General features: G+C 39.5%; 4 protein-coding genes and 1 non-coding gene across 9 annotated transcripts in view; 2 read left to right on the top strand and 3 right to left on the bottom strand.

The window, feature by feature from the left end:
* The window catches only part of clcn3 (chloride channel 3), a 38790-nt gene extending 28576 nt beyond the window's left edge, over window positions 1–10214 (bottom strand). For 3 of the 4 annotated variants that reach the window (XM_020640314.3, XM_065950625.1, XM_065950626.1), the window contains exons 1-2: window positions 10057–10214; window positions 40–221 (exon numbers count right to left, since the gene is read on the bottom strand). In XM_020640314.3, coding sequence (XP_020495970.2) covers window positions 40–202 — 163 coding nt within the window. In that variant the 5' untranslated portion in view covers window positions 203–221; window positions 10057–10214. The remainder of the gene's footprint in view (window positions 1–39; window positions 222–10056) is intronic. The other variant, XM_065950627.1, reaches the window with a different exon arrangement.
* Window positions 10215–12533: 2319 nt separating this feature from the next.
* Window positions 12534–16149, bottom strand: nit1 (nitrilase 1). 2 transcript variants are annotated; one of them, XM_020640351.3, is made up of 6 exons: window positions 15973–16149; window positions 15542–15775; window positions 14904–15007; window positions 14629–14765; window positions 13580–13705; window positions 12534–13494 (listed from the first exon to the last, which is right to left on the bottom strand). In XM_020640351.3, exons 1-6 carry the CDS (start codon window positions 16041–16043, stop codon window positions 13228–13230), a joined length of 939 nt encoding a protein of 312 aa, XP_020496007.2. In that variant the 5' UTR covers window positions 16044–16149; the 3' UTR covers window positions 12534–13227. The 2 variants fall into 2 exon arrangements, with proteins under 2 accessions (XP_020496007.2, XP_065806866.1); XM_065950794.1 differs by having other exon boundaries at window positions 15542–15803; window positions 15973–16124.
* Window positions 16150–16950: 801 nt separating this feature from the next.
* On the top strand, window positions 16951–20655 carry pfdn2 (prefoldin subunit 2). Its single transcript, XM_020640350.3, has 4 exons — window positions 16951–17098; window positions 19534–19622; window positions 19855–19978; window positions 20067–20655. Exons 1-4 carry the CDS (start codon window positions 17018–17020, stop codon window positions 20253–20255), a joined length of 483 nt encoding a protein of 160 aa, XP_020496006.1. The 5' UTR covers window positions 16951–17017; the 3' UTR covers window positions 20256–20655.
* A 1751-nt stretch (window positions 20656–22406) lies between these two features.
* trnas-gcu (transfer RNA serine (anticodon GCU)) lies at window positions 22407–22488 on the bottom strand. Its single transcript has one exon. It is a non-coding gene; the product is annotated as a tRNA-Ser (tRNA).
* Window positions 22469–27341, top strand: b4gat1 (beta-1,4-glucuronyltransferase 1). Its single transcript, XM_020640291.3, has 2 exons — window positions 22469–24093; window positions 24979–27341. Exons 1-2 carry the CDS (start codon window positions 22990–22992, stop codon window positions 25168–25170), a joined length of 1296 nt encoding a protein of 431 aa, XP_020495947.1. The 5' UTR covers window positions 22469–22989; the 3' UTR covers window positions 25171–27341.
* The last annotated feature ends 387 nt before the right edge of the window (window positions 27342–27728 follow it).

Raw genomic sequence — 27728 nt, 5'->3', positions numbered from 1 at the left:
GGAGGGGCGGGACTGGACTGGAGGTGTTATCCCCCCTACCTGGGGAGGCAGCATCCCCATCCAGCAGGTTGTCATCCTCGGTGGTGTGGAAGTCCATGATGACGCCGGCGGCCTCCAGCAGCTCCTCGTCGCTGCTGGCGCTGGCGATGCTGTTGTAGCTGTTCCTGCAGTAGCCTCTGTGGTACAGCTGCTCCGACTCCATTTAGCAACACGCCGGTGCCCTGGATGATAAGGGGGGGAGGGAGGGAGGGAGGGAGGGAGGGAGGAAAGGAAGGAGTGGTGGAGATATACACACCGTGTTGGTGAGGATGCTAGTTTGACGAGTCTACAAGGTGTTGTGAGTCTGACAGGTATGAAGAAGATGAGTAGGGGGGGTTGTTAGCATGCAAAACCGGATCACAAGTTAACAGCACAGACAGACGGATGAACAGAAGAGATGCTGTCATGGAAGAATAAACCTTCTACACACATTTAAAATCCAGCAAAAAACTTAATTTAAAGAGGACATATTATCCCCCTTCTCCACCTTTTCAATCAGTACCCCTGTGGTCTAAATGAAACATCTGTGCTGTGCTTTGGTCAAAATATAACATGAATCAAGCACCAGAGGAGGTTTGTGACCCTGTATAAACCAGCTCTCTCAGAACGCTCCGTTTTGGTGTGTGTGTCTCTTTAAATGCAATGAGCCCCGCCCCCTGAGTTTTCCCGGTAGACATCACTCCTCTGTAGCGAGCAGAAAAATGGCGGACATGCTCAAAAGTTTTGCTTTAGGTTGGGGGTGGAGTCCATGGGTGGGGATACCAGGGGACGGGAGGTTTTTAAAAAAAAAACAGAATCCCACTGTGACATCACAAGGGGAGCAAATTTGAAACGGAGCATTTTTCTCTGTGTTGTAAGACTTTTGCAGACTACAAACAAAGGCCTATATGGGTTTATTTCACATTTTGTGGGTCAGTAGACACTCAGGTTACCCAAATATAAGTTCAAAAACACTGTAAAAGTGGATTTGTCATAATATGTCTCCTTTAAGAGTCAAAGTGACAAACAGGTGCCCACGAGGTCCTTTGACTGTCGCAGTTTTCTACCTATTATTTCTACCTATAGATTTCAATTTCTTAATCTAAACAACATTTTAATCTTCTTTTTTTCTACTTTGTGTTAGGAGTCAAAGTGTTCTTGGCTAAACACCACGGACAAAAAGGTCATCAAGACAAAACCGACACACCGACTAAAAGCATCAAGTAGGTTTTCAAAGTGCAAGATGACCTTGAGAGATCACACACACAGTCTGAAGGAAAGACCGCCGTCACTGAGGTGTAAGCTGATGGAAGATGAAGTAAGAAGGACGAGGGGAGGAGGTGTGTTAAGTGACGAATGATGAAGATGATCCTTTATTACAGCTGAAGATAAATGTGCGCTGCCAGAGGAGCCTCAGAGAGACGCGATGTCGGATGATGAAGAGAGCGAGCCAAAGTGGAACTCGTGAGGCGCATCAGGGTCGACGAGCCGGGGAAATCTGAGAACAAATATTTGAAGCACCTGACCACAGATGCAAGAAGAGGAAGAATACGTTTGACATGCAGCTGAAGATTTCAAACTAACAACAAATCTCATGTTGTGAAGGCATCCTTACGTCAGCTGTGGAACTTTAACCTTGTGTCTAATGTGTTATTTCCATATTTGGAGCTCTTCATTTCACAGTCTTTGGTTTTAAGAATAAACTCTCGGTAGACTTTTCTGTGAATGAAATAGACAACCTGGTCATATTGCAAAGAGAATTAATAATTGGTTCTTTTAGAGAGGGGAGTTTCCGTCTAATCCCAGTCATGAAAAATAGCCTGTCAGTCGTGGTCTTGACCGGTCTTGATTTAAAATCCAGAGTTGCCCAGTCTGAGACCGAGACAAGGCCGAGATGGAGACCTTAAAACGTGGTCTGAAGACCGTTATTAAGACCGCTATACCCACTGTCCAGGAGATGGTGACGTGTGAAATATCTCTGCAGGAAGGGCTCACAATTCAGAATACATAAGGAATGACGAGAGTTTATCTTTGAAGTCTAATCTTCCCTACAAAGAAATATTAGGAAATTATACCAATAAAGAAAAAAAGTCTTTTATTGAATTGTGAAATTACAGACCCAGATATTTCGATTTTTACATGATGAACATATGCCACTATCTTTGTAATTTTCTATATTATTGTGGTTTTGAAAGCTCCCTGACTGTTGGTATCAGATCATCTTGGTTGGAATACTGTAACCACACTGGGTGGAGGCTTTGCTATTCAAATAATGAAAACCAGTCTGACTTGATGGATTTAGTTGTTCAGTATTTGTCAAATGGTTTTAGGCTATAAAAATGACATTCCAGTCTTTATTCCGTTAAAGGAACGTCTTCAATAAACACCTTTGATCGTGGAGTTCTGTTTAGTTTAAGGACACTTCAGAGACCTTGGTGAAATCAAACACAACCAGGAATGAACTATCTGTCTGGATTGTTTATGTCTTCATTTCATTTTTCTCTTTTGGTAAATATGTCCTGATGTTTTGGCGCTGATGTTGAGCTGCTCTCTTGTGTGGACACTCTGCTGTATTTATAGACCGAGGGATTAAAAGAGGGACACATCCTACCTACAAAGACAGGATTATTCCCATAATAGTTATTACACCACTGGAGAAGAGAGACGGAGCTGCGTCGACGCACAGCTGCACACCATCGCTCAGACCTCGCCTCCATGTGGACAACAAGAGAACTGCACCTACATCTGTAACCACAAACATGACTCAAAGGGACGTGACCGCAAATGTTCCCCACGAGGCCGAGCACGATGACTCCAGAAAAAGAAAGATTCACCTGAGATATTTTTAAGAAATGCCCGCCTGTAGACATGACGAGTCACAAAGTATTTAAGTGACAGAGAGGAGGAGAAAGATGGACCTTTAATGTTCATCGCTAGTGTAGACTGATCTTTACTCATCAGTCACACTCTGACAGCCGGCGCCATATTCCCTTTATATATCAGAACCCAACAAATGTCTGAGCGCCCTGTATGTTGACCTGAGTGGTTTCGATTTACTTCTTCATTCTGATTTTTTTGTCTTGATTTCTCTCTCCTGCAGTGTGCCAAAGACCGAGGTGACATTCAGAAAAGGCCAAAGTGAGAAAGAAGAAGAAAGAAAAGCTGGAGTCAGCTCAGTTGATTCAGAGTCGATTTCTCCAGAATGTCAAAAAAAATAATAATAATTTATCCAGAATGTGCAAAGAACTGAATGTCGATGCAGGAGAAGGTCAAATGCATTTTCAGTTTGTATTATTTGTTATATTGAGTTATATTATGTATTATTACAATAAAGTGGAAGCTAAGCTAAAATCTTAAAAACACACTGCTGCTCATATGATCACTGTTTGAATATCAATATTGGCAGAATGAAATTGCTGCAGTCTAAGCCCTCAGGGAAGCAGTGCAGTATGTGAGATAAAGCCAGCTCTGATTGTGCAGCTAGTCTATGTTTAATATTCTATATCTACATAACAATAGTTTTTTATCCACTGACGGTTCTGTCTCCATCTTATGTTTTCTTCTTGTAACTTATTTTGAATACATCAAGCCAAAGTGGGAAGTTTGTTTTTACTCTATTTTAACTGAAGTTTCAAGAGGCAATGAAAGCAGAATTGGTTCTCACCTTGCTCCTGCACATCAGGGAACATTTGCACCAAGTTCAACCTTTTACACCTCCCAGTGCTACACCGCAGGACGACTTAAAGAGTTTTGTGAGGTCAAGTTAAAAGAAGAACAGATACAACGCCACGTCTCCAACGCGTGGAACCAGTCAGGCAGCAGGCAAACGGCAGCAACAGTTTTCTGGTAACCAATCACGAAATACACAAGATTAGCCCGGTGTTAGCTGGAATCAGCATTTCCAATATGGCGACCGCCGTCATTGGGCTTCATTAGCGCCTCTTCAGAAACCAATTGGTGATGTCACTGAGACTACATCCATGTTTTTTTTTTATATATATATATAAATATTACAATTGTATATGTTATGTAACAATAAAACAAAACTTGATAAACAAGTTATTTTTAAACAAAAAAAACTTGCTTTAAATTCAACATTGGAAACTGAATCGATTAAAATAGCCTGTTAGCTCGTTAGCAGCCATTTAGCTAAGCTAGCACCCTGTCCGATATCCATCCCCCAAAGTGCAAATATTTGAATGTTTCAGCGCACATTCCAGACCGGAATATTCTGGTGGGGAGGAGTTTAGTCGTCGCGTCAGATATCACAGAGATCCTCACAGGAATGAATGGACGTCCTGGTTGACTTGCCTCCGTACATATAAGTGGAAATGAGGTGTAAACTGTTCTTTTTTTTAGTATTATTGCAGATGTTTATTCAGTAAATGTTTGGGATGACATGTAATCTCTTAACAGCGTTATTTTTAAACCATCACAAACTTCGGTTGGTCTGCATTGCAATTGGTGGACCAGCTTGTTTATTGGTCAGGCTCTAATTCAGACCAGCTTTATAACTAACATTAACGTTTTCTTTGCATCAGGCCTCTCTCTCTCTCTCTCTCCTCCTGTGGGCTGTTGCAGTCAAATTCACTCACCTCTGACTAATACATTTCGACACTTTGGCTTGATGGTGAAACCCCACCACTGCAGAAGCTATCAGAACAAAAGTCTTCTGCAAACACGAACGGTGAAACTGAAGAGCGTAATCCTCTCTGGCACAAACTAATGTGAGGCAAAGAGGAAAGAGAAACTCCCCCCCCCTCCCCCCCCCCCCCTCGCCAATATCAGCCCTGATCCATCAGGAGACAGGACTTCCCTTGGAGCTCTATTGCATCAGTGCAAATAGGAAATTCAATTCAGCTTGTTTGGGGAGTAAATGGCGAGGTAGAGCCCATGTGATGATATGGTTCTGTTATTTGACTTTCAGTTTCAGACTGCAGAGCTAGCATGACTGGGCCCTGAGGAAAGGGATGCAGCCAGCTACAGGGAAATGTACACCATTCATTCTTCTTCATCCCACTAAGCTTTCTTTACATCTTTCCCTTAATTCGTTGGGATTCAACGCCTTAAGATTTAGAAGAAACATTTCTACACATGGCAGAAGAGTTTTTGGGGAATTGAGAACATTTTCCTCTTGAGACCTGGTTCTACATTTTCCTTCAATCTGATTGTATGACTTTATTAATGGCTTTGATAACTTCTTGTATGGATTCTAGGACTCTTAACTATGATTTAAATTGTCCAAGGAATTGATCAATATTATATAAAAAGAATTCTTGTGATTTCCACCCCAAAAACACAAGCTGTCTCTAAACCTGTAGGGAGGTTGATAAGTAACAAGCCCATCATCAGTATTGATTGACAGAAAGTTGCTAAGCATGTAAAATTAGAGTTGGAGTGTAAAATGCAGGTTGTCCATCTGTTCAGTTTGAGATCAGATAATTGTTCATCTCAGCCTCTTTAGGTCTGCTTTCATGAAACATGTTACTTTCCTTTAATTTCTCTCTGCTGGTGTCATTTCAGAGCTACCACAATAACAGTCCTTTACACGTTCAGTTCACGTCAAGTTCTTTGGCATAATTACTGTTTTGATCATTTCCTCAGAATGTGTGGATTTCAGAGCGGCTGCTAGGATTCATGTTGGTGTTTTAAGCTCAGTTGAGGGAGTATAGTGAATCTGTTTGTGTGTGTGTGTGTTCGTGGATAACAGCAGAATAATCGACAGCAGGAGAACAAAACGTTACAGCGTCTGTTGGTTTTACATATCTCCTGCCTTATCTTCCTCCTGCCGGTTACTATGGAGGTGTCGTCCATTGGAACATGACTCAGCGTTTTCGGCCTCTCCCCTCTAAAGCGACACGCTCACACCTCCTTCAGAGACGGGAGCCATGAGTAGACACGTATCACTCAGACAGGAAGCGAGCAGCCGGTCAATAAATAAATCAATAAAAAGGAGCAAAACATCCATCGACACAACACAGAGCTTCAGACAGCACAGTCACCAACATCTGAATAAGTCTGAAACGTAGTTCTTAAATAATGGAGTAACCATAGATGATAGATCAGGAACATTAAGTTGTAATTACAGCTTTTAAATCTATTTATCTTTTCATTAAATCATTCAGTGATTACATTTAAACAAATGCTGATTGTTAAATATCAGGACTTAAACTGATTTAATACAATCCGTGAAATGTATTAACCTCGAGTCAGAAGATCCCGTGTTGTTTGATTTCTGACCAGTGAAAGAATGTTCTTTAAAATGTATGGACTTTATGAAACAGTGTTAGTAACACTGAAGGTCAAAAAATAAGGAGCTTAAAGAAAGCCAAACCAAACCAAACCAAACTCTCTGAAATAAAAACAATAATAAAGCATTTGGTGACTTAGCCTAACCCTAACTACAGCTGACAATCTGCAGTGTCAGCACCGCCGCTGGCTGTTGGATTTTACAAACCAACCAAAAGACAAACACAGACACAACCAGAGCCACACACAGCACAACCTCTATGCTGGACGTCACCTGTTAAAGGTGAGGTTTGGGCTCCTAATCCACCACATGGATGTTCTTTTAACCCTTTATGAATTATATTTTGTCATTTTTTTTTTTTAAAGCTCTTAAAGCAACTTTGGCCTCAAACAAATCCACCATTGTTCAGACTCCAATTTTTGATTGCTAACAAACCAATTTGAGTGATTATAAACAAAATAAAGACAGTAATATGTTGACAATTATTATTATTATTTTTTTACAAATATTCTATAATTCTTACAGTATTTTTTTTCTAGTTATAGGAAAAATGCAACTTTTTGCTTGTGACAATCCAAACTTGAGACAGAAATCGCCATATTGTCCAAAACAAAAGTATAATTTCTCAGCCTTCATGACTTCATCCCTCTTCAGGTATTCACCTCGAAGGTTGAGTGTGAGTGAAATAGTCAGCTGCAGCGGAAGATGTGTCGTATGTTTGCACACTTTTTAAAAAAAAGTCAGAGTAGGATGGACACCTGGAATCTAAATGATGTGAAGAACCTTATAGTCATGGTGCCAACATGTGACCGGTCAACAGACCTGACTGAAGACTGAGGAGGTTCCTCTTTTTAAAAATGAATGCTGAGGGATGAATAATTGATGTCCTCCAGTAAATGAAAAGGAATTCAGTCATTCAAGAAATCTTTCTCATTGTGTGTGTGTGTGTGTGTGTGTGTGTGTGTGTGTGTGTGTTTTTGTGGGGGCTCGCTTTGTCAGATATCAATTTCTTCCAGCCTACGCCACTCTGAGAGTATCATTTCTCCTGAGAGACAGCAGTAGATCATCCTAGAATAAAACAACTTGCCTAATTCTATTTTACAGACGAGGAAAAAACGGGTGAAAAGAACAACAAGCTGTTGCAAAGTGTTTCTACTAACTATTTAGTAACGCATTAATCCCTTTTAAATAGAAACTTCAGTCTGGAGATGCTTGGACACTAAACCTTTCAGATACTGATTCAGGTAACTGGCAGACATTTCGTGCCGATGTGAGGTTTAAAAATATACACAACAACTGATGGCTGACGTGTTGCTAATATTTGCTAACACTCCCTGCTAGCACCCAAGCTCATTTGGTTGTTGTTGAAATATATAAAAGGCTTTATTTTGGGAATTTGTATGTCTTTATTTAGAGTCAGAGTGGGTAAAGATTCGGGAAAGGAGACAAGAGGTCGGATTCAAACCTGGGCCGCTCGCTAAGAAGACTCTGTACGAGGGGTGCGCGCACTAACCACTAGTCTACCGGCGCCCCATAGTAGAATGAAAGGCAAGTCATTTAGTTTGAAAATAAAGTAAAAAACATTTTGCTTATCCTTTAGTTTATCTTTCTCTTCCAATAAAGGAAGAAAGTGTCATTAGGAAGGAGATGAACTCTGAAATGAAACATAGCCACTGTCTGAAACAGAACGGGGGGGCAGACACTCCAGACAGACATAACACAATCAGGAGCTCTGATTAAAACCACACTTACATCTAATAAGGAGCGTTGCAGCAGTTTGACCTGTAACCGACACGTGGACTGAGAGAGGACGGATAATCAGAAAACTATGAAACAGTGTTGGAGAAAAGAGGTAACAGCAGGGAAACATTAACTTGACTTCATGTTTATTATTAACTCTTCCTGTTTACCAGCTTGAAATGATTTCTCTGTCACAAGAAACCAATTTTTGGAAAACTATATTAACCATATTATTTCTTTGGCCATTTTCCTCTGACCTCCGTCCAGGAGAGGAAACTCAAACGCTGATAAAATGTAGCCTAAAAAAACTGGGATAAAAAGCAGGAATATAAAATGAACGTTTCCAGATTGAATAAAAACTGAAGATTGTTTCAAAGCTGAGGGATAAGCGGCATCACTCACATCAATAATGCTACACACTGTGTGTGTTTTTAATAACAATAACTCTTTCCACAAGTGGAAGTGTACATACCTTGTATTATTCTATTATTGTATTTTTTCTACTGATGTAAATATGTTTGATTTTTAACTTCTTGTTATTTTTAATAATTATATTCCTGTTTAGAATAGAATAATAGAATATAATAGAATTACTTTATTGATCCCAAACTGGGACATTGTGGCGTTACAGCAGCACTTTGTCCAAACACACAATATGAGTAAAAAAACACAATATAATATTAAATACAAAGTAAATAAGTACTAAAAATATAAAAACTAAGAATGTGAATATATACAACCAGGATTTAATTTAGCATTACTAGGAAGATTAAATATGAAAGATTAAAAGTAAATATGCAAAAACAGAGTTGTAAATGGTTGTAAATTAAATATGTTTCCTGTTTTCTTGAGCTGTCGTAACGCAAAAATTTGGGGATCAATAAAGTTTATCTTAATCTTTATATTACTCCACTTTACAACAAAAATGTTTCATTACTATTTAGGTACAAACACCCAAGTAAACAAAAAGTATGTAAACAGTAATTTAATTCCGAGATCAAATTAGCCAACTGTTATCTAGCTCTGTTATTGTGTTGTTTAACTTTATTAAATGGTCGTGGTATCGAGAAACAGTCAAAGGTTTACATTAGTTGCTGGCTGGTTAATGACATAACAAATTAATAATACAACTTAGTTAAAAAAAAATAATAATAACTACTGGGATGATCAACTTTACATTTAGACATTAGAAAGACTTAAAGGTGAATCAATAAATAACCACACATTGACCGACAGAAATATGAGTCTTAAGAAGGCTGCAACTTAAGACAAAAAAGGCAAAATGAACAGATAGAACTTTTTAGTAGAATTACATTTTTGACTTTTTTTTTTGGGGGGGGGATAAAAATTGTATAGTTTAATGAATCAAACACTAGTTACAAAAGTCTATGATAAGTCATATGTGTAAAATATATATTTAAAAAAGAAAAAAACCTCAATATGATAAAAGCAGCACAGCAGATATATGGGTGTGTTATCCTGCTTTACTTTGTACACACTCTTTGACCAGGAGAAAAGTAATTATTAACAGGTTGCTGACTGATTTAGGAAAAACAGTGTTATTAGGAGGTTTCATTTTTTTCAGAAAGGAGGCAAAATGTGCAAGAAGAAGAAGAAGAAGAAGACTTAAAGAGAGCCACCATGACAGAAGCAGCATGGTGATCATCCTGCAGCCATCAGCCTTACATCTGCATTACATGGTGGAAGTATCCAGAAAAAGTGGACATGAAACGGGGAGACTGCGAGGAGGCAGATTGTGCAGCTCTTCCCTTTGGATGCAGCTGCAGGCCTGAGTCTTTAAATAAAAACCCAGAAACTACATCCAGACATGTGAGCACATAAGCTAAACAACTTAGCATCTGTTCAACAGCGACAACAATGTGAAGAAATCCACCGGTGAGTTCACTAAATGTGATGGAGGGATGGATGGATGGATGGATGGCCTCGGATGGTGAAACACAACGCAGGCTAACGCCGTAACCTTTTATATTAAAAATAATGAAGAAATAAATAAATAAATACAAAACAACACAAAGAACATCACGTACCTTCCCGATGCCTCAAATCCAGCCCGATCGCGACAGTTCATCGTTTTTTTCCTGCGTGGAAAACGAAAAGATTTCTGTTTCCTACACGAGTGGATTTGACATTCTCCTCCTCATCATGATGTGTGTTTTCTTTTTTTTCTTTTTTTTCCCAGTCCCATTCCTGTGTCAGTGACGTTCACTTCCGGTTTCCCATCCCAGCAGCAGCAGCAGCAGCAGCAGACACCCTCCACCCTGGCACCCTCCACCCTGACACCCTCCACCCTGGCACCCTCCACCCTGACACCCTCCACCCTGGCACCCTCCATCCTGACATAGAAACAGGCAGGAGGAGAGAAAGTGATCAATTATTCATTCAGTCGCTGAAATGAAAAGGCTGAGGAGCAACATGCTGGATTGACTGGATGTGGAAAGACATATGGACCAAAATGCATGCTTTACAAATTCACTATGATCCAGTTTAAAAACATGTACAAAGCAATGATTTTCAAAAGGTACAGGGATGAGGGAGAGCTTTAAGAAGGAAAATATATATATAAATAATAATAATAATAGTATAGCAAATTGTATATAGATAGATTGTATATATAAAGAGATTATAAGGAACACAGGAATTTAATTTAATAAATATTAATTATTGAGCTGTGGAAAAGGGGTAGGATTAAATAAGTTTTATACTTCTTCCTACTCCTTTTCAGGCGGATCAATTGAATATATGTAATTTTCTTTTTTTTTTGTGAAATAATTTGATTTGTTTTTTGTTTATTTGTTGTATTTTCGTGCTTTTCATTTTGTTTTGTGTTTTTGATATGTTTGTTTTTGTTTGATATGTCTGAAATAAATTCAATTCATTTATAAATAATGTGGAGCGAGATTTTGGACTTTTTCTGCCTTCGTTTACGTGAAAGGTTTCACTTCAAAAAGCAGAATGTGGAGGACGTGTGCAGGTCCTGCAAGTTAATGCACAAATATAGCGACGTAAACAACATACTGCAGGTCGTATTGTTGCTGTGAAGTTAGATTAAGTTAGATTTCAAAAGAATAAATGTGCTTAAAGTTTGGAAAGTATAAAATACTCAATGCAGAAACAAACCTCCTGTCACTGTTATACGATATGATAATGTTTATTATATTTGTGTTCATGCAGGTTTTAATTGTTGTAGGCGTTCAGGTTTAGGTGGAGCTAGTTTGAACTTTTTGTACAAGACTGCGACTGATAAAGTTTGTTATTGAAGAGGTCTGATGCACTCAGGTGGGTATGCATAAAAAGCCTTTATTAACATATTAATCAGGACTACAGATTCAAAATAAATGTGGCAACATGTTCCAGGCATACTGCTTCATCAGGGCAGGTATTATATCTTTTCAATCTGTAGCCCTGATGAATTAAAGGTTGTTGCCTCAGACCTCTTCAAGAGCTTCTAAATGGGATCTCCACACTGAAGAGCACCAGAGGGATTCACCCATGCAGCACTGTCTGCTTTTTGTTAATGTTAGTTGTTGTTAAATGGAAATGTTGTCATAGAAACCCAGAGTTCAAGGGGACATCTTCACAAATGACGGTAAAACAACAGTTTTACATTGTAACATATTTGAAAAAATACATTTAACCAGAAACTAAAGATCTCTGATTATTTTTTTGTAGTGAAAAGAAAGACGTTCTCTCTTGAAATATATTCGGGTTGAAGTGAAAGATCAAAACAAGACTTGAGTTCAGAACATGTAACCTCACATTAGTGTTGAGGCACAGTGCTTCAGTGAATGCACTAATAAACACAAACAGAGTAATACATTAAGATTCATTATTGTGACAAATCTAATATGTCCTGACTGATTAACTGAACGAGGACTCTCATTTCATTAAAGAGGAGGTCAAAGTTTGAGGTTGAGCTAAGTTTATCTTTTCTTTGTTCGGTGAGAACGGCTGAAAGCCTCAACCCTCATGCATCATTATGGACATTTTTGTCCATTTGGGCAAATGTTTCCTCTTCATCTGGCCGTCATTTTGTGCTGTGTTAGTGCATATGGCAGACATTTTTGTAAGAAAGGAATTCATATATCAGGAATTTAACCCTTTAAATGCCAGCTTGATTACATGATTGTGGCATTTAAAGGGTTAAATTCCTGATAATTATTCAATATTTGGTAGTTTTGAGCAGGGCTGGAGTTGTTTAAACAAACAAAAGAAACAAATATGAATCTGTTCTATTTTTATACAAGTTTTTTGGAAGTGGACATTTTTGTCCTCAGTGACTTAAGAGGGAAGTAAATTAAACTGATGCCTGAGGGAAAAGTTTCTATTTTGTACATATATCTATCATAGATCTAAGAAAGATATCAACCGATATATCGATATCAAAAACAATTATCTCCCTAATATCGATGTTGGTATCGGCCCCAAAAGCCCCACATCGGTCGGGGCCTAGAAAAAGGTAACATGTTTGTTTTCAAGTAAAGAAGACAATCAGACCAGGTGAAGGTGATGTTACGGTGTGAGTGAGTTTATCATCTTTATAAATCTTTATTAATCTCCAACAGTTTTTATTTTAACAAACGTAATGTCACACAAAACTTTACAGTTGAATTTGTAGATATACATTCAGTACCAAATATACAGGCACATAACTTAACTACATGAAACAGGAATGTTTTAAAAGGAGGGCTTCCATTTTCTCGTTTCAGCTCCACAGTACCATCTATTGACCACTTGGAGTATTACCTTGTTCAGAATTTAATGAAGTGTATCACCAGTTGTGACATTTTGGGTCCTTGCCCCTTCATCAGTGTGTCACATGTGGGGATAAAACTTCATTAAATGCACTTTGGAGCAGCTTCTGATGTTCCTTTTTCTTTTGTATTTCTGTCCAGCACCCACAACTTAACGATCTAGACGTATGTGCTGTTTTGAAACTTTTTTTTTTTGGTATCGTCTTGAATATAAACCCTGTCAATCTTTTCCTGATTGGACTGTTTTTGTATGTGCAAATAAGAGAACCTGTAGCAGAGATGACGAGATGACTCGAAAGTTAAGCCAGAAAATCAAAAAAAAAAAAGAAATTGAGAAGAAAGATTTCAACATTTGGCTACAATGAATCAACTCCTCACATGACGTACAAAATGACTCCATGTGTCCCTTGTTATTATTTATGAAAAGTTTATTTTCTCCTCCTGTCATCATGTCTCCTCCACACTCTGATAGAAGTCCTTGTCTCTGCGGTGCTGTTGGACCGGCATGTTCCTCCTGGTGCTCGCCACCTTCTCCAGGTCGATCTCCACCAGCACCATCCCCGGCTTCTCCCCCCCACAGTCCCCCAGCACCTCCCCCCAGGGGTCCACCGCCAGGGCGTGGCCGTACGACGAGCGCTTCTCGTGGTGCCGGCCGACCTGCGCCGCCGCCAAGACGAAACACTGCGTCTCGATCGCCCGCGCACGCAGTAACACCTGGGAATGAAAACATCGCATGGGACATTTAAAAAGCATGTTTGTGTTTGTTTGGCTTTAAATCCACTTTGTTGTAACGTCCCACCTCCCAGTGAGCGGCTCCTGTAGCCACAGTGAAGGCTGATGGGTAAGTCAGAATGTCAGCTCCGGACCTTTGTAGAGCCAGAGATAACTCGGGGAATCTCAGGTCATAGCAGATACCAAGTCCGACCTGTGACAACAGAATAACACCAGACTCAGAATAAAGACAGATCTTAATGTTTAAAGGCTTCATATGTGATTTTTCACACTTAAATATAAATCAAGTATATCCTCTGAAAATAACTCTGTGAGTCATGACTGTCTACAATGGGTGTAACACCTGAGTCCCACTGTCTTTGATGCTTTCAGAGTTTTCAGAGTCCTATCTTCAGTTTGTTTACATCGCCAGGACGGCCGGCTGACTCCTCCCCTCGTGTATAAAAGTTGTTTAATTGAGGGACTAGAGAAAAGAAGAATAACATACTGTACTCACTGCTTAACTGTGTTTCTAGATCACGCTCATTTCAGGTAAATTTACATGCAGTGTGAAGATATGAGCGTAATAAAGATCGCTAGCATTAGCATGCTAACACAACAATGCAGAGCGAGTTGTTTTGGTTTCATGCTGGTGCTCAAGGGCGACACCTGCTGGATCAAAAAAAAAAATCACATATAAAGCCTTTAACTACAGATGAGGAGATCAAAGTGGACGCAAGAAGTGCCTGAAGATTTGGTATCAAAACATTATTTCAAAGAGAGAGTCTTTACATTTAAAAAAAAACAACTTTTTTTTTATAAAATGATGAGACAGAAAGCTTAATGTTTAAACACTTCCAGATAAAAAATTTGATTTCCTTTTCAAAGCTATGTTTTTCTCTGCAGCACATTCCATTTAAACCTCACATATAAAATGCTGTTTATGTTTGGTTCAGTCGTAAACATGTGAAATGTTTGTGAATTACTCCAACCTCTGGCCCCTCTCAGGATAAATATTCAGATTTTGATACAGCGCAGAGTCTAAATATTTCTCTCAACAGTTGTAGTTTTCTGAAGCAGTACGTTTCACAGATCAAACATATGAAGAATTGAGTGTGAGTGTATTTTCAGGAGTACTTTGCCGATGGGAGTTTGGACCGGGGATACAAGCGAAGGTCCCGGGATGGTGAATGCGCTTTCTTTAAGGGACACGCCTTTTTCTGGCAGCTCCACGTCGAACAAATGGGACTTCCTGTAGACTGAAATGATGTCACCTGTGGGTGTCATGACAACATGTCAGCGTTGAAAGGAAAAACATGTGTGTAGCTCTTAAAAGAATACTTAAGCTGTTCAAATAGTTTGTTGTGTTTCGGTGTGAGAGAATGTAAACACAGGTTTTTTCGAGGTCGTACCTTTATCATTTATTATCACGTGACTGTTGTAGATTCTTCGGTCAGATTCCCAGTCGTGTCCTCGTTCGTGAAATCCTCCTAAAGACAGCCACACTTCCAACTTCCTGGAAGAAGGAGAGGTCAGGTTTAAAGATCAGTCACAGTTAAAGTAGTTTTACCAACAAGACTCGCTTTGCAACATTTAAATGATGTACACAACGGTGGAATCAACGAGCAGACTCCATAGCTTCAAATACTGCAGCACACAAGCTCTTGTTCCTTAATGGGTTATTACATCATGAAAATAGCAGTGTATTTTAAACATCTGTTTAGCATCTTTCACATTCAACACATACACCTTAAGGGCTTCAAACAGGAAAACACAGAACAAGAATCAGAACAGAATTGAATTTACATTTTGCAAGACTAAAGAATAACAACAATCAAAACAGTAATGTAAGAAAACACTCAGTTAAAATGACTTTACAAGTAAATAAATGAGATAAACACCAGGGTCAAACAAGAAAGAGATTCAAACTTTTACTTAAACAAAAGAAAAAGGGACCTGAGAAATGAATCTCCCGTGGGATGAACAAAGCCAAACTTCTTCCTCTTTGTCAACATTTTCTAGGAAAAGAAAGAAGAAAGAGTTCACCCACCTGGCCAGCTGAGTGTACTGTGACATCGTGTCTCCCGTCAGGCTCTCAGATAGAGACAGCGTCTCCTCTCGACTGGATCCGATGTAGTCGAAGGCCTCGGGTAGGAACACCATGCTGGCCCCTCGAGCCTTGGCTTCCTCCACCAGCTCTTTGCAGGCAGAGAGGTTGGCCTGTTTGTCCGGGGTGGCTGTCACCTGGCAAACAGCAGCCAAGGGGCGAGGCAGAGTGGACATCCTGCAGTGAGAGGACGATGTTGTTATGTCTACAGAACAGACGCTACATGTCAGGTAAGTACATCAGGTCAAACATGGTTTATCATTAACTGTCAGTTATTCTATAACGACTGCAGAATATTGTGCAGCTTTTCTCAGAGATGTAACCTCTGTGGCTCTGTACAGACAAGTATTCCCCTGTCAGAAAAGTAAACAAACCTGCTCTGCAGTTTGATCCGTTGTCTCAGAGACTTTGCAGACGTTCCCACAATGCACCTCACCATGAACATTGGTCCCAGTGACCCCTTACAGCATGTCACCTGCACTGTTTGGTTTGCTCTGTGTTCACTGTACAACAGAGAGGGTCAGCCGTGCATTTCTTCTTCTCTGTTCTTTATCAGAGGATGGAAACCAACACTGAGCCACACTATCACCACCTGCTGGAGAAAGACCTGCCACTGCTGGTAACACCGACCTGTAATAGAATAGAATAGAATAGATGTTTATTGCCATTTGCACAGGTACAGGACAGTACAGGTACATTTGATTTCTTGTGTGTTTCTCCCTGAGTCAGCTTCTACAAAAAAAAAAGTTAAAATTATTAATAAAGTAGAATAGCATTATAACAAAAAAAAGTAAAAGTAAAAATAAACAAGTTGTAGTAACAGCTAAGTGATTTAAAATAAACTGTACAGAAGCTATACACTGTATTAAAGCAAAGATATAATACAAAACAATAACAAAGGGGAACACTGTACAATGAAATGAAAATATAAATATGTTTTCTTGTCTCTAACTTTCTACATCTCTGAGGTTATTATGAGGATGAGACAGAAATTTGAATTAATAAAATGTGAAGATAAAAAAAAAAAAAAAGAGAGAGAAATTGAGATATTTAACCAAATTATTTATTTTAAATTAGAGGACTATTTATTGGGATTAGCTGAGATGACCATGTTGAACATTTCGTTTGAGTGTCTGATTTTAATTTGAACAAATAGAAAGAAAGAGTTGGGCCATTGTCATATTATATTTAAAGCAGCACACACAAAAAAACCCACAGTGTTTTATTGTTACGTACAGGCAAATACATTGTTTAAACAAAATAAACTAATAACAGATATTGGATTTTTACTTACTTACTTCTATATTTCACGAACTGAGCAGAATTTCCCGACAGGCGCTCACATGAACTACCACTTTACGTAATACCCTCTCGGCTTTACGTCGGTCCGGGGGTCCTTCTCAGCAACACCCTTCCAAGATGGCAGCCAACAGTAGCAGCACGGTTAGCAAATCGAGCAACACCGCGGGTGGGAAACAGTCCGGCCCTTCAGCCGAGCAGGTACATTTACCTCCACCTCAGGCGGCTGGAGTCGGTACAAACTCCGCCGTCGCTGGTCGACCGTGTCCGTCTATGATAAAGCCTTTAATCTGACTGGAAGCTAACTGAAGCTAACGTTAGCTTCCCCATCATCTTCTTTTTGCTTTCTCATCACTTTAAACATCGTGTTTCCTCTCATGTAGCTTCTGTTTAGATCAAGTTAGTCACTTATTCAAGATGATAATAATAATAATAATAATAATAATAAACGTTTTAATGTGAGTTAATTTAAATAAGAAAAGTCTGTTAGGTGTGAATGTGGTTTTGTTCAGTTCGAGAAAGTAGAAGAATCTATTTTTATCTCTGCAGACCTCAAACCTCCTTAAATAACATTTAAATAACACAATAATATGTTTACTAAGTGTTGAAACCATTCAGCTGCTTCCCTTTAGTGCAGGGAGGGTCACAGTAAGGGTTACATTCATTTAATTCTCACTTCCAGAGGGCCAAATTCAACCCTTACAGTCAAAGATATATATATATATATATATATATATATATATATTATGTCTCAATTTAACTCAGTGATCAAATATTATTATCATGATTTCATGGCAGATTTCTTCATGTTTTTTTTATTACTTTATTGCAGACTGTTTTACTTCATTACAAGTTGTCATATTTCATCACAAATTTTGTTCGTCCTGGCACATTTTTATATATATATATATATTTAAACATACAAGAATACAACATGAAATGAAATAAAATAGATAAAAATCTAAAGAAAAGGTACGAAGATTAAATTAAGATTTAGAGAAGATACAAATAATACTAATAATAATAAAAAACAATTAAAATAGATAAAAAATAAAATAAGAAATAATAAAAATAGATAAAAATCCAAAGAAAAGGTATGAAGAGAGAAAAGATAATTAAATTAAGATTTAGAGAAGAATAACTAATACTAATAATAATAAAAATAAAAATATATATATATATATTAATAAAAATAAAATAAAACTGTAAATAGAAGGGGGCGGGGGGTGGTTGTTCCTTCACTACTCTCTTACTTTAATATAATTGTGTTTCCACAAATGTTTCCAATTAATTGATATGTAAAAAATTTACCTGAGGGCCACGTTGAGGGTTGAAGGGGGCCGCATGTGGCCCACCCCTGCTTTAGTACAATTAGAACTACTTTAATGTAGTTCTCCCTTACAAAATGTTTGCATTCCATCCATTATTTTATGTTTTTAATCAAAAAAAATGTAAGGCAAACATTTTATAATATCCATATTGTAGTTTTCTGCAGCTCGAAGGAACATAGTGAGATATCAGTGACTTCAGTTATCCAACCAATATATTTACATTGTTTACAAGTGTTAAATTCTACATTTTAAAGGCTGGAGTAGGGCTGGGAGATATGGACCAAAACTCAGATCTTGATATTGATTAGCGGAATGGCAATACTCGATATATATGGATATGTATTTTATTAACAGTGAAAACACATGGAAAATAAAGTACCTGTTTGTGAATTTAAAAAGTAATATTATAAAATAAAAATGTTCCTTAAATACAATAAAAGAGAGAGAGAGGAGGAGCAGGGTGAAGAGGGACAGACAGTCAGTCATCATCATCAGTGAGATGAGAAAAAGGAGACCTGGCACCTCTGTAATGTTATTTTAATGCAACTTAAACTATATCCATATTAACGATGTTGTCTTACCCTATAACTAGTTTGAAAATATATTGATATATCTTAAAAACTCGATATATTTCCCAGCCTTAGGCTGGAGTATGAAAACTTATAGCGTTTGCTTAATGTTAAATTGATAATTCTAACAGAAGCAGTACTGATTATCTGTATTCATTCATTTCCCAGTTTGGGATCAATAAAGTAATTCTATTCTAAATATTGAAACCAGGCAAGCTGAAGCACATTGAACATTTGCATTTTGTGCTATTGATGAAGCTAGTGTAAGACAGATACTGCAGTAAATACATCAGAATGGCTTCAATCTGTTTTAATGGAAGGACGGAGCGTTTGAGTGTTTCTTATCCAGCTCTGTTAACGGTGCTGAAAATAAAAGTGGTATAAATCTAGAGCAGGGGTGGGCAACTGGCGGCCCCAATCAACCCTCAACGTGGTCCTCAGGTCAATTTTTATATATCAATTAATTGGAAACATGAAGAAAACATGACTAAATCTGCCATGAAATCATGAAAACCAGAAATATGTCCATAATAATATTTGATCACTGGTATATGTTGAGTTAAATCGGAGATAAAATTGACTGTAATTGTTTTTGTATCCTAAAATTTGTCCCCTCTGGCAGTGAGAATTAAATTAATGTGGCCCTTGCTGTGACCAAAGTTGCCCATCACTCATCTGGAGTATCTATATTGATGTATAATCGTGTTGCTTTCTATGTTCATTCATTGTGTGACAGGTGGTGGCAACATTTCAGAAGATGCGTCAGGAGCAGCGCAGTATGGCCTCGAAAGCTGCAGAGCTGGAGATGGAGATCAACGAGCACAGGTTGGTGAAAACATGTTCACACCTCCTGAAGAGCTGTGGAGTCAGAGTGAAATATATTTCTCCTGCTCACCTGGACAATCTGGTATTGCCTTGTTTATAGTCTGCTTTAGCTTTGATGTCAGCTCAGTTAAAGTTAAGGACTAGAAAACGGAGCAGCTTTGTGAATCTCTTCCCTCATCATAGAGTCAGTGTTTGTTCTTAACATCATTTTGTTCTTGTTTTTTTTCTCCAGCTTAGTAGTTGACACCCTGAAGGACGTGGACCCTTCAAGGAAATGCTTTCGTCTGGTGGGAGGAGTTTTGGTGGAGAGGACGGTAAAAGAAGTTCTACCAGCCTTGGAAAGCAACAAAGAGCAGGTAATGTAGGCGGAGAAAGAAAAGTACAAATATAATGTTGTTTAATGTCACAAGCTCTCACCCGCTCTCCTCTCTCTCCCCCCCACAGATCACCAAAATAGTCGAGTCCATCAACACGCAGATGCAGTCAAAAGGTCGCGAGCTCACAGAGTACAGGGAACGCTACAACATCCGGTTGGTGGGAGAGGGCGAGGCAGAGGCACAGGACCAGTCTGCGGCGTCGCGGGACAGCGAGGGAGGCGGCTCGAAAAGCGGCGCTGGCGTTTTAGTGTCATAGTTTGTTGTTGTGGAAGGGCGACCGTTGGGCCTTTTTGATTTCTGCAGAACTGAAAATATTGGGAGTCATTGTCGGAGTCTCAAAAATGTTGGTTTAAAATTGGATCCTTTGTTAGTCGACTTTTTGGTATTTAACGCAAACTCCAACAGTAATACTTTGCTTCTGTGTGTGAATACTAGTGCATGTCAAATGTAAGGCTGTCTTACATTCGCCTTTCAGTGAGCTCTTTTTTACTTCTGGAATATTGTGGCACACATTAAAGTGTTAAAATCAAATACTTGTTTAAGTCTTACTTACATTTAGACGTGATAGAAGGAATGCAAGATTTCATGCAGGAGTTGCTACTTTGAAATGTCAAAAGTTAATGATTATAGAAAATAAAATAAATTCTCAAAATGCCTGATTCAGTAAACACTCTTTTCATTTTGGGAGATTTCTTGACTAACAAAGATTGGGAAGAAACTAAAAAGTTGATTTCACTTGGCCCCAATGAAGCATTGCAAAAAGTCACCTTGCCAAGACAGTTCAGGTCCTTGACGGCATTTTGACAACATGTTTTAATCCTGAACAAAAGACTGAAGTTTTATTATGTCACTATGGATAGAAAAGAATCTGTTAGCTTCGCTGGTTTCTATTCATAATACTGAAGGGAGATCAGTTTGTGTTGAGCCGTTACTAAAGTGCAGGCTGTGATGTTAGAGTCACAGCTACCTTACAACACATTTATTATAAACGTCAGTAAATACACAAAGCTGTCACATTCTTTCTGATCTGTAGGACATGCTGAAGCACAACCTAACTCATGTTTGAAGTCTAAACTGTGGAAATGCTGTCTGGGACCTGATGTGTGCTGTCCACACTGCATGTAGTTGTAAGGACACGTTTTTGTTTATGATCATGAATTAAAGTTGTCAACAACAAACAAAAAAAAGATGCATTGTTTTGTGTCATAAATCTTTGAAACAAAGCCCATTACAATCTCTCACACTGTGACCTGCAGATTCCAAATAATGAAACCAAATCTTATTGAGGTTGTCTGATGTCCATCTTTCCTCCTGTCAGATTTGTCTGCGGGCAGTGTTGAAAGGAAACGTACGATTAAGAAATCACAACTTGCTTTGTCTCCTAAAACCCCACCTCCAGATTGTAATGATAAGCTATTCTGCCCCTTTGGATTGCAAGATGATGATATGAATTCAAATCAAGATAGAAAACTGACTTAAATCAGTTTTAAGTCATGGCTGTTTTCAAATCTAAATGAAGTGTGAAAAAACTTGAGCAAGAGACTATTCCGACTGTTTAATAGTTTTTAAAACCAAACTAATTAATAATAATAATACATTTTATTTATAAGCGCTTTTAAAAACTCAAAGACACTTTACAATAGTTAAAAACAGAAAGAACAGCACAGTAAGGGCAGACTAACAGACATTGCAACATTACACACAAATCATAAAGATAACAACAATAAAAGGTAAACTACAGAAAACAGAAAATACATCACAATCATACATTAAAAGCGTGTTTGGAGAGGTGAGTTTTGATAAGTGATTTGAAAGTAGGAGGGTCGTTGCAGTGTCGAATGTGTGTAGGGAGTGAGTTCCAGAGGGAGGGGGGCAGCTATGGAGAAGGCCCTGTTAAGTTTTAATTAAGTTAATTCCTCATAATGAAAATGTTTTATAAAACAGCCTTTCATTTAAAAACCTACAGCTGTTATTATAGCAGTCAGTTTTCATAAATTGAATTGACCCAAGTAATTATCGTAATCGTAATTTTCTATCAGCAAAGGTCCAAGGTATATGGAAACCCATTTCCGCCAGTTAAAAAAAATGAAAATGAAAAATCGAAATTATGAGATATAAAGTCATAATAATGAGATAAAAAGTCATAATAATGAGATATAAAGTCATAATAATGAGATAAAAAGTCAAAATAATGAGATAAAAAGTCATAATTATGAGATATAAAGTCATAATAATGAGATAAAAAGTCATAATTATGAGATATAAAGTCATAATAATGAGATAAGTCAAAATAATGAGATAAATAATGAAATTATGAGACTTTATTATTTTCATTTTTATTACTGGCGGAAATTGGCTTCAATAAAGGTGTCACATGAAGAAATGTATTTATAACAAAAAAAGATGTCGACGAGGATGGGATTCGAACCCACGCGTGCAGAGCACAATGGATTAGCAGTCCATCGCCTTAACCACTCGGCCACCTCGTCCCATGGATTACCTAACCACACCACTTAACCTAATAAAGGCGAACAACAAACAAATATCAAATATTTATTTTAATCGCAGTGAACCGTGTTTCCCTCGTGTTACGCGCAGTAGTATCCGGGTCCCTTTACCCGCAGCCGTGATCTCTAGCAGCGGTTTAAGCAGATCACATGGCGCCTCTGCTCGGTGCACTACGGTAATGACGTATGCACATGCGCCGCTGTCGCAGGAGCAAATGGTAACAACTGCGCTGTGTTTAGATGGAGATCAAAGAAGCTGGATTTTTCGTGATATCGACAGCGACAAGAAAAACCGGGACAGCCCTGATTTAACCAAAAAAAAAACAAAACATGCAATCAAGATTTGTTTGCATCTGCAGCCTGATAGGCGGTCGTCCTATCATCGCCATTGCTATGTAGCTGATGTAAGCAGAGGCGCCTCAAGCAAACAACAAACCTGCTCCGGTGTTTGGTCCTGCTTTGTGTTTTGCAGTTTCTCCTGGAATGCATCTCTCCAAGAAATGTTCCGCATTCAAAGTGGTGCTGAGTGCTCTGCTGATCGTAGCGCTCCTGCAGCTCATTTACCTGTCCTTCCTGTCCAGGTTTCACGGTAAGCAGCAGCGGTACCGGTACTCGGAGCTCTTCGGAGGCTCTGGGGGTAAGAAGAATGCGCACGCCGAGAAAAACTCACGCAAAGAGCGTCTGAGGTACTCTCTGTCCACTGGGGGGATCTTTGACAACAGTGGTCAGTACCGGGTCTACAAGAACTTGATCAAAAGCGATTACACCACTGACCAGAAACCAGGGTCGGCGCCCAGCTCCAATGTCCTGGCTTTGGGAACACACACAACCATCAACAACCTGCATCACCTGGAGTCTCTTCTGCAGCGGTGGCAGAACCCTCTCTCTGTGGCGATATTTGCACACGGGCAAGATGTTAAGTTTGCCACAGCTCTGGTCTACGCGCTCAGCTTCTTCTGCCCTCAGATTCAGGCCCTGGTGGACTTCCACTTGGTGTGCCTGTCAGGAGAGATGGCCAGCTTCCCCGAGCAGGACCGCGAGCACTTTGCGGGTCTTGAGGACTGCGCTTCTGTGTTCTCCAGGCTGGAGACCTACAGGGATAAACACAAGAACTACGCCATCAGCGGAAACGTCTCCTACCCCAACAACCTTCTGCGAAACGTCGCCAGAGGAGGCATGGAGTCCTCCTTCATGCTGGTCATCGACATCGATATGATGCCGAGCGCCGACCTGCACCAGAACTTCCTGGACATGATCAAGAAGCGTCAGCCGACGAGCGAGGAGGTGTTCGTCCTGCCCGCCTTCGAGATCCGTCACGCCCGGAAATTGCCGGGCACCAAGGAGGAGTTGGTCCAGCTCTATCAGGTGGGAGAGGTCCGGCCGTTCTATGAAGAGCTGTGTCCTCGCTGTCAAGCCCCCACCAACTACTCGCGCTGGGTCAACAGCCACGTCAGAGACACGGGCACCTTGGAAGTGGCCTACACGCTCGCCTGGGTGGACCCCTGGGAGCCTTTCTACATCGGGCCCCGCACCGTGCCGCTCTATGACGAGAACTTCAAGCAATACGGCTTCAACAGAATCAGCCAGGTTTGTTTGATCTGAACATTTGACTGAGAAATATCCCTGTGGTACTCCAGGTCCAAATTGCCCCAAATCGTTACCAACTAAACTGAACCAATGGAAAAGCTTGTATTGAGTGTGTAGATTTTAATATAATCTAATGCACACCAGGTTTGCAGGTTGCATTGGGGAGGTTGCTCCATCATAACCTGGTCCTTAACAGCTGTATAAACACAGAATAGTAATAAAATCCAACATAATCCAGCATCTTAAATTGACTCATTTCAATAGCTTCTTCTATTGAAGAGCGACAAATAATAACCCAGCCTGCAAAAACTGTAGATTAGTGTCTTCTTTGTTCTTTGTAGAAAGTTATGATTAGTGTTTTCCTGTAATGGCCTTCAACCGCCATGTCTTTGACAGAATGCTTGTGTTATAAATTGGGCATTTTGTGTTCAAAGAAAACTTGCATTTATCGAGCAGGGTTTCTCTAAAATAAGAGTCCATTGACCAACAATTAAAACTAAAAGTTAGGAAAACTCTGCGTCTGCTGCTTTCGTTTTGAGTTCTTGTATGGCCCCCAACTTGCCGTCTAAAAGAGTTGCCGTTTTATTCCATGTTGATTTATTTAATTCCAGACCCCGCCTCCTTTCCTGTAGAAATGTCTCGACTCTCTTTGACCTCCAATCAACCCTCAACCTCTCTCTGATGAATTCTGTCCATACTCCACCTGTATTCATCACATCCATTACACCTCCACCAATCTTCCTCTTGTCATATTTCTCCAACACATATCCTCTCTTCCTCCTCCGTCCTTCTTGTCGTCACCTTCCCTCTCACCTTTTCTGCCCCCCCCCTCATCACTTCCCACTTCCATGTGTTCCCCTTTTCTAATCCCGTCTCCCCCCGCAGGCCTGTGAGCTCCACGTGGCCGGGTACAGGTTCTCGGTGCTGAGCACGGCCTTCGTGGTGCACCGCGGCTTCAAGATCCAGGGGGAGTTCCACGCCAAGAAGGACGAGGAGAACAAACATAACAGGGTCCTGTTTCGCAGCTTCAAAGAGGGTCTGAAAACCAAATACCCCTCCTCCAACAGACGCTGCTGAGTTGGACTAGGACTCCAAACCAAAGTGGTTTTCAGCTGAAATGATGGACGCAGGTTTTTTTCTTAATTCAGCCCGATTTAGCTCCCAGACAGGCTCTCCCTGTCCAACATGTCCTACTTTCTCTGTGACTCCTTTTGATGATGGCGCAGTAGTTTAATCTCATCAGACTCTTGGGTTTATTTCAAGACCGTCTGACAAAAAGCAGCAGGAAAACGTTCTCTCGGGGGGATTTGTTACAGCTAGTTGCTTAAAGGAAAAATGATCATTCAAAGCTGGAAAACCGTCCGGCTGCAACTCATGAGACTTCTTTAAATCAAACGCAAATATAAAGTGAAGTTGGCATTTGATCGACTTGTATTCAAAGGCAAATGAGGTAGCTTTCCTATTTTAAAGTTTCTTAAGGTATAAAAATAGACTAAACTGTGACTTTTAGACTGTGTACATATCCACTCAGAGTCATATCTTTAAAAACTTACATCCTAATTTCAATATGTAACATGATGTATAGAGTTCAACATTTCATGACAGCTGATCAAGCATCTCCTAGTTCCCAAAAGTCCAGCTGAAATCGCATTTAGTCATTTCATTAGGTGTTTTCAGACCAAACAGTTCTGGGGACTTTTTGAGGAGGAACTATCCACTACAGTACACACCATGGTACCTACTCTGAAGCAGGAGCTAAAAAAGGTTCCTCTAAACGTGTTCTAGGAACTTAAATAGTTCCTAGCTCCCTGCGTTTAGAAATCAATAAAAAAAAAGGTGGGGGGGTTCCAACAGTTCCTAGAACTATGAAAATTTCCTGTGGTAAGAAAACGCATTTTGAGCAGAAATATTTAGAAAAATTAAGAAAGATGTTTTTTTTCTGTCTCAAAGGTAGAACTTCAAAGTTAGTGCTTCATGCAATCATGTTTTAGGTTAAGACTTCTGCAAAAGCAAGAGATGAACTATGGATTATTGGCTGGTTAATGGAAAGAAAGGGGAGCACAACTATCATGCTGAAGAAAAAAAGAAGCCATTTAATCTGGTGAACGTCTCGCCCGTTTTTAGACATTTTTTATATAAATAATAAAGTAAAACAAAAAGGATAATGATCAGGTTGACCATAAACCCTGTTTTGACTTTTTAGTGTGATTTTCAACCAGAACCTCAGTAGGTGTTTTTTTTTTTTCTTTTCATGTCGTGCTGATCAATTACACGCTTTGACCAGCAGAGGGCAACAGACACTTGAGTGTCGAGTGCAGGAAAGGGATTACACAACACCAGTGATGTTTTAGCTTTGAAGAGGGACTAACTGACTCTGAGCCACAACTGTCAGCACATTTCAGACATGTTCAGCACCTGTATCGGATTGTTCTGGCCTTGAACCGTTTGAAGGATCGCTCCGTTATCCATGCAAACAAAGCACTGAGAACATTTTTTGAAATGATGTAGTTTAATGCCAAATCTGTGCAAGTCTGCTGCACTATAACACTGAGGATCGGACACAAGTAATCAATGGATTATGTAGTTGCTGCTGTTGGTTTTAACAGGCCTGTGGGGTAGAGGTAGAAATGTAGCATGTAGGTGGAGACAGAAATAAAAGCGCACAATCAACATGTAAACTACAAGCAGAGAGAGGGGCCGCCTGTGGACTGCAGAAGAACCGTTTATCTCAACATGTTTAGAGAACACTACACTTTATTCTTTCACCTACAGGTACATATTGAACATGCAGTATTAAAACCTTGACGACCACTTCTTCCTGTCTGTTTAGTTCAGGTGATTCACACTGCTGCAGGTATGCACACACAGCATCTGTTTTAACTTATTTGAATCGTTTTCTGTCCTCACTTGTTGTTGTGTTTATGGTATATTTATTGCAAATGTTATCTTTTAAATGGAACTTTAAAAAAAATACATGTTTTATTGAACCTGAGCTGGAGAACTGTAGCACAACATTGTGTTGGAACCACTTTCACACCCCTTTAGTCTGCTGTGTGTCGGAGTGATATCACTTTTTAAATATTGTTTTGACAACTTGTGGTGATGTTTCTCTCTCTTCCATCTGTTCCCCGACTTGGAAAAAGTTCATATTTATTTTGTATGCGTTTGTTTTTGACGAGTTCAAATGCCTGATTTGTTTGTTGGGAATTTCTATTAAAAGTACTGGATGACCTTTATGTGACCCACAAGCGTGACTCACTGTGCTTTTTACAGGAATCGCTCTGCTGCTACAACCACTGAGCAACATCCTTAGTCATCCTGCAGAAATCCAATTAATTAACTTCACCAGAGGGATTTGTAATGACAAGTAATGTCAAATGAGGTACTTGAAGTATCATTTAAATTGGACGTGAAGAAGCCGAGTGCGGGATAAGCGGAGAGCTACGACGCTTCGCTTCCAAGAAAAGAACCCGATGCGGCCGATTTGACTTGTTTTAGCTTCAGGTTTGTAGGTTTGTCTGCGCTGTGGGTTTATTCATCGCAAGACAAACAACAAGCAGATCTACATAAGAGTATCGTTCACCAAACACTTGACACAGCTGACATGAACCTGTGGTGTAACGGGGCTTAAGGCG

Source organism: Labrus bergylta, chromosome 22 (genome assembly GCF_963930695.1).
Source record: "Labrus bergylta chromosome 22, fLabBer1.1, whole genome shotgun sequence".
NCBI lineage: Eukaryota > Metazoa > Chordata > Actinopteri > Labriformes > Labridae > Labrus > Labrus bergylta.
This window is presented reverse-complemented; position numbering and strand designations above follow the sequence as displayed.